The 6,526-nt window shown below is 44.4% G+C and overlaps 1 protein-coding gene across 1 annotated transcript; it reads right to left on the bottom strand.

Annotated features, from left to right (window-relative positions):
* Positions 1–994: 994 nt before the first annotated feature.
* On the bottom strand, positions 995–2,836 carry LOC144097604 (uncharacterized). Its single transcript, XM_077630267.1, has one exon. The coding sequence runs from the start codon at positions 2,795–2,797 to the stop codon at positions 995–997; it is 1,803 nt and encodes a 600-aa protein (XP_077486393.1). The 5' UTR covers positions 2,798–2,836.
* Between the last annotated feature and the right edge of the window lie 3,690 nt (positions 2,837–6,526).

Here is a 6,526-nt window from a genome sequence, read left to right as displayed (position 1 = left end):
TTCTTCTTTCTAATCTCTTAAGGTTGTGTGAAAACCACGGTTTTTGGCGGTTTGTTCGAAAGCTGATAGAGGGAATAAATTTGTTTGTCAGTTCTTCGATCTTCTTTTTGAAAATCGACCAGTTATCATTGACAGACCGGTGATGAAATGTGGATTGAAAATAAGGCAGGAATGCTTCTAGCTCGTTGTTGATTTCTTCGTAATTGCCTTTGTCGTACATACGGATGGTTTTCTTGAACGTTTGGCGGGATGTGGGGGAGAACTTGAATATGGCATGAATAACCTTATGATCACTGATTTCACGCAGGTAAGTAATCGATGATAAGCTTTCAGGGTTGTTGGTCAGTATTAAGTCCAGAATATTTGAAGATCCATGAGCGACGCGGGTCGGTTCGAGCACCATTTGCGTCAGGTTAAAGTTTAAGCATACATCTACGAATTCTCTTGCTTCAGGGTTACCGGCGGTTAGTGGTCCTACGTTTTGCCAATCGATGCCAGGGTAGTTAAAATCGCCTAAGAGAACAATTTGTGCACCAGGGTGTTTTTTAGTAATTTGGACTAGTGCATCGTTCAGGTTAAGCGCGAATCCTGGGTTGCTGTTGGGGGCCCTGTAGCAGACGCCAAGTAGAACTGTTTCCGGTGGAGCGCAACATTTTAACCACAATATTTCTAGATCTGAACTAATGTTAACATGAGAACAAGATATTTGGCTGTTAATGGCAATAAGAACACCTCCTCCGCGTGTGCCTTGACGATCATTGCGGTAAACATTGAAATTTGGCAATTCACCCAGAATTTCATTATCTGTCACGTCGCTTGTCAGCCACGTTTCAGTTAAGATTAATATGTTGCTGCCTGAAGATGACAGGAGATTAGACAGGGCTTCGCGCTTTGGAAGGAAACTGCGTATATTGGTGTAGATTATGGAAAAAGAAAGATTAACTCGACGGGTAGCCTGTCGTTGCTTGCGCGCGATCCGACGACGACATGATTCCTATGCGATTTCTTTCACGGTCTGTGTGTCTTGGTCGAACATATAACGTTTTGGTCCCATGTGCAGCGTTTTGTATCGAAGGGAAAAGGGTCCTGACTTGGTTCTGGCGAAAGCCACAAGGTGTTTTCGGGCATTTCGGACGGACCGAGAAAAATCTTCGCCGATACTGAAATCTGTATTTTTAAGCTTAGGGCCATTCGAAAGAATGACCCCTTTGGTTTTGAAAGCAGACAGCTTCACTATTATAGGTCTTTGGCGGTCAATGCTGTGACGGCCAAGGCGGTGTGCGCGCTCTATGTCTTTAGGGTCGATTACGAGGTTCAAGCTGTCAAGGCAGTGCTGGATTATTATTTTTTCTGATTGGTCATATGATTCTTTCTCATTTGGGTCGGGAAGTCCATAGAATACTAGATTGTTTCTTCTTGAGCGGTTCTCAAGATCATCCAGACGTGTGTCTATCTCGGAAAGCTGGTGGGTCGTTCTAGCAGTGCTGGTTTGAAGTGTTTCGATTTCTGTTCGCAGGGTACTAATTACCTCAAATTGGGTTTCAAGATTCGCAATTCGTTCACTTAGGGCAGATATTGTTTTATCTGTTGTTACTAGTTGATTTTTCAGGCCTTGGACTTCAGAAATAAGTTTTCTCTGACCAGCGCTCAACTTTTGCAGTTCGGACAAAACAGCATCAGTATTAGGTGGTCCCGGATTTGTTTCAACATCGCCCGATAGTAATAGTAAAGCACGAATCACATTGACACATTCAACAGCAAGGCAGAAGCAGCACTGTGGGCTCGGCAGCTGCACCAGACAATAATTACTAGATTTCTTAGCAAAAAGAGTATATGGAACACCGACCTGCATGACGAAGGTAAGCGGATTAGCGGTCCGTACAATGGCACAGCCGCAAAGCCCACAGTGTGCCGAGAGTGGGTGTCGCTGTTTTATAGCTGACGCAAACGGTGCTGTCGGTGACGATGGGGCTGCCGACGCCGCTTGTTTGGTCCAGTTTTCGAGAGGTGGCGTTGCCAGGGGCTCCCAAGTGTCGGTGGCGACCGGGTGACGAGCACAAATTTCGCCTTCTTGGTGTGGCGTCCAGATGCCTGGTACGATGCCAGGTGGTCTGGCCGTCAAGACCGGCAGGAAAGCGAAGGCGATGATTTGAGCAAAGACCTGCATGACGAAGGTAAGCGGATTAGCGGTCCGTACAGTGGCACAGCCGCAAAGCCCACAGTGTGCCGAAAGTGGGTGTCGCTGTTTTATAGCTGACGCAAACGGTGCTGTCGGTGACGATGGGGCTGCCGACGCCGCTTGTTTGGTCCAGTTTTCGAGAGGTGGCGTTGCCAGGGGCTCCCAAGTGTCGGTGGCGACCGGGTGACGAGCACAAATTTCGCCTTCTTGGTGTGGCGTCCAGATGCCTGGTACGATGCCAGGTGGTCTGGCCGTCAAGACCGGCAGGAAAGCGAAGGCGATGATTTGAGCAAAGACCTGCATGACGAAGGTAAGCGGATTAGCGGTCCGTACAGTGGCACAGCCGCAAAGCCCACAGTGTGCCGAAAGTGGGTGTCGCTGTTTTATAGCTGACGCAAACGGTGCTGTCGGTGACGATGGGGCTGCCGACGCCGCTTGTTTGGTCCAGTTTTCGAGAGGTGGCGTTGCCAGGGGCTCCCAAGTGTCGGTGGCGACCGGGTGACGAGCACAAATTTCGCCTTCTTGGTGTGGCGTCCAGATGCCTGGTACGATGCCAGGTGGTCTGGCCGTCAAGACCGGCAGGAAAGCGAAGGCGATGATTTGAGCAAAGACCTGCATGACGAAGGTAAGCGGATTAGCGGTCCGTACAGTGGCACAGCCGCAAAGCCCACCACGACTTGTAAAATCGATGCTCGTGAATCTTGCTAGTTTCGATCTAAAACGATGTATCCCGTTGTTTTGAGCCGGAATACAAGTTTTCGGGCTGTTCTGAGAGAAGACGTTTACACCCTTCTCTCGTCTACTCTTCGACAACTTGTAAAATCGATGCTCGTGAATTGTGCTAGTTTTGATCGAAAACGATGTATCCCGTTGTTTTGAGACGGAATACAAGTTTTCGTGCAGTTCTGAGAGAAAAAGTTTACACCTTTCTCTCGTCTACTCTTCGACGACTTGTAAAATTGATGCTCGTGAATCTTGCTAGTTTCAATCAAAAACGATATATCCCGTTGTTTTGAGCCGGAATACAAGTTTTCGTGCAGTTCTGAGAGAAAAAGTTTACACCTTTCTCTCGTCTACTCTTCGACAACTTGTAAAATCGATGCTCGTGAATCTTGCTAGTTTCGATCTGAAACGATGTATCCCGTTGTTTTGAGCCGCAATACATGTTTTCGCGCAGATCTGAGAGAAAAGGTTTACACCTTTATCTCGTCTACTATCCGACGACTTGTAAAATCGATGCTCGTGAATCTTGCTAGTTTCGATCAAAAACGATATATCCCGTTGTTTTGAGCCGGAACACAAGTTTTCGCGCAGTTCTGAGAGAAAAAGTTTACACCTTTCTCTCGTCTACTCTTCGACGACTTGTAAAATCGATGCTCGTGAATTTTGCTAGTTTCGATCTAAAACGATGTATCCCGTTGTTTTGAGCCGGAATACAAGTTTTCGCGCAGTTCTGAGAGAAAAAGTTTACACCTTTCTGTCGTCTACACTTCGACGACTTGTAAAATCGATGGTCGTGAATCTTGCTAGTTTCGATCTAAAACGATGTTTCCCTTTGATTTGAGCCGGAATACAAGTTTTCGTGCAGTTCTGAGAGAAAAAGTTTACACCTTTCTCTCGTCTACTCTTCGACAACTTGTAAAATCGATGCTCGTGAATCTTGCTAGTTTCGATCTGAAACGATGTATCCCGTTGTTTTGAGCCGCAATACAAGTTTTCGCGCAGATCTGAGAGAAAAAGTTTACACCTTTTTCTCGTCTACTATCCGACGACTTGTAAAATCGGTGTTCGTGAATTTTGCTAGTTTCGATCTAAAACGATGTATCCCTTTGATTTGAGCCGCAATACAAGTTTTCGTGCAGTTCTGAGAGAAAAAGCTTTCTCATTTCTCTCGTCTACTCTTCGACAACTTGTAAAATTGATGCTCGTGAATCTTGCTAGTTTCGATCTGAAACGATGTATCCCGTTGTTTTGAGCCGCAATACAAGTTTTCGCGCAGATCTGAGAGAAAAAGTTTACACCTTTCTCTCGTCTACTATCCGACGACTTGTAAAATCGATGCTCGTGAATCTTGCTAGTTTCGATCAAAAACGATATATCCCGTTGTTTTGAGCCGGAATACAAGTTTTCGCGCAGTTCTGAGAGAAAAAGTTTACACCTTTCTTTCGCCTACACTTCGACGACTTGTAAAATCGATGCTCGTGAATCTTGCTAGTTTCGATCTAAAACGATGTATCCCTTTGATTTGAGCCGGAATACAAGTTTTCGTGCAGTTCTGAGAGAAAACGTTTACACCTTTCTTTCGTCTACACTTCGACGACTTGTAAAATCGATGCTCGTGAATTTTGCTAGTTTCGATCTAAAACGATGTATCCCGTTGTTTTGAGCCGGAATACAAGTTTTCGCGCAGTTCTGAGAGAAAACGTTTACACCTTTCTTTCGTCTACACTTCGACGACTTGTAAAATCGATGGTCGTGAATCTTGCTAGTTTCGATCTAAAACGATGTATCCCTTTGATTTGAGCCGGAATACAAGTTTTCGTGCAGTTCTGAGAGAAAACGTTTACACCTTTCTTTCGTCTACACTTCGACGACTCGTAAAATCGATGCTCGTGAGTCTTGCAAGTTTCGATCTAACACGATGTATCCCGTTGTTTTGAGCCGGAATAGAAGTTTTCGAGCAGTTCTGAGAGAAAAAGTTTACACCTTTCTTTCGTCTACACTTCGACGACTTGTAAAATCGACGCTCGTGAATCTTGCTAGTTTCGATCTGAAACGATGTATCGCGTTGTTTTGAGCCGGAATACAAGTTTTCGTGCAGTTCTGAGAGAAAACGTTTACACCTTTCTTTCGTCTACACTTCGACGACTTGTAAAATCGATGCTCGTGAATTTTGCTAGTTTCGATCTAAAACGATGTATCCCTTTGATTTGAGCCGGAATACTAGTTTTCGTGCAGTTCTGAGAGAAAAAGTTTACACCTTTCTTTCGTCTACACTTCGACGACTTGTAAAATCGATGCTCGTGAATCTTGCTAGTTTCGATCAAAAACGATATATCCCGTTGTTTTGAGCCGGAATACAAGTTTTCGTGCAGTTCTGAGAGAAAAAGTTTACACCTTTCTCTCGTCTACTCTTCGACGACTTGTAAAATCGATGCTCGTGAATCTTGCTAGTTTCGATTTGAAACGATGTATCCCGTTGTTTTGAGCCGCAATACAAGTTTTCGCGCTGTTCTGAGAGAAAACGATTACACCTTTCTCTCGTCTACTCTTCGACGACTTGTAAAATCGATGCTCGTGAATCTTGCTAGTTTCGATCTAAAACGATGTATCCCGTTGTTTTGAGCCGCAATACAAGTTTTCGCGCAGTTCTGAGAGAAGCCGTTTACACCTTTCTCTCGTCTACTCTTCGACGACTTGTAAAATCGATGCTCGTGAATCTTGCTAGTTTCAATCTAAAACAATGTATCCCGTTGTTTTGTGACGGAATACAAGTTTTTGTGCAGTTCTGAGAGAAAAAGTTTACACCTTTCTCTCGTCTACTCTTCGACGACTTGTAAAATTGATGGTCGTGAATCTTGCTAGTTTCAATCAAAAACGATATATCCCGTTGTTTTGAGCCGGAATACAAGTTTTCGTGCAGTTCTGAGAGAAAAAGTTTTCACCTTTCTCTCGTCTACTCTTCGACAACTTGTAAAATCGATGCTCGTGAATCTTGCTAGTTTCGATCTGAAACGATGTATCCCGTTGTTTTGAGCCGCAATACATGTTTTCGCGCAGATCTGAGAGAAAAGGTTTACACCTTTATCTCGTCTACTATCCGACGACTTGTAAAATCGATGCTCGTGAATCTTGCTAGTTTCGATCAAAAACGATATATCCCGTTGTTTTGAGCCGGAACACAAGTTTTCGCGCAGTTCTGAGAGAAAAAGTTTACACCTTTCTCTCGTCTACTCTTCGACGACTTGTAAAATCGATGCTCGTGAATTTTGCTAGTTTCGATCTAAAACGATGTATCCCGTTGTTTTGAGCCGGAATACAAGTTTTCGCGCAGTTCTGAGAGAAAAAGTTTACACCTTTCTGTCGTCTACACTTCGACGACTTGTAAAATCGATGGTCGTGAATCTTGCTAGTTTCGATCTAAAACGATGTTTCCCTTTGATTTGAGCCGGAATACAAGTTTTCGTGCAGTTCTGAGAGAAAAAGTTTACACCTTTCTCTCGTCTACTCTTCGACAACTTGTAAAATCGATGCTCGTGAATCTTGCTAGTTTCGATCTGAAACGATGTATCCCGTTGTTTTGAGCCGCAATACAAGTTTTCGCGCAGATCTGAGAGAAAAAGTTTA

This window comes from Amblyomma americanum, chromosome 7 (genome assembly GCF_052857255.1).
Source record: "Amblyomma americanum isolate KBUSLIRL-KWMA chromosome 7, ASM5285725v1, whole genome shotgun sequence".
Taxonomy (NCBI): Eukaryota; Metazoa; Arthropoda; class Arachnida; order Ixodida; family Ixodidae; genus Amblyomma; species Amblyomma americanum.
Note: the sequence above shows the minus strand (reverse complement) of the source record. Positions and strands in the feature narration are given on the sequence as shown.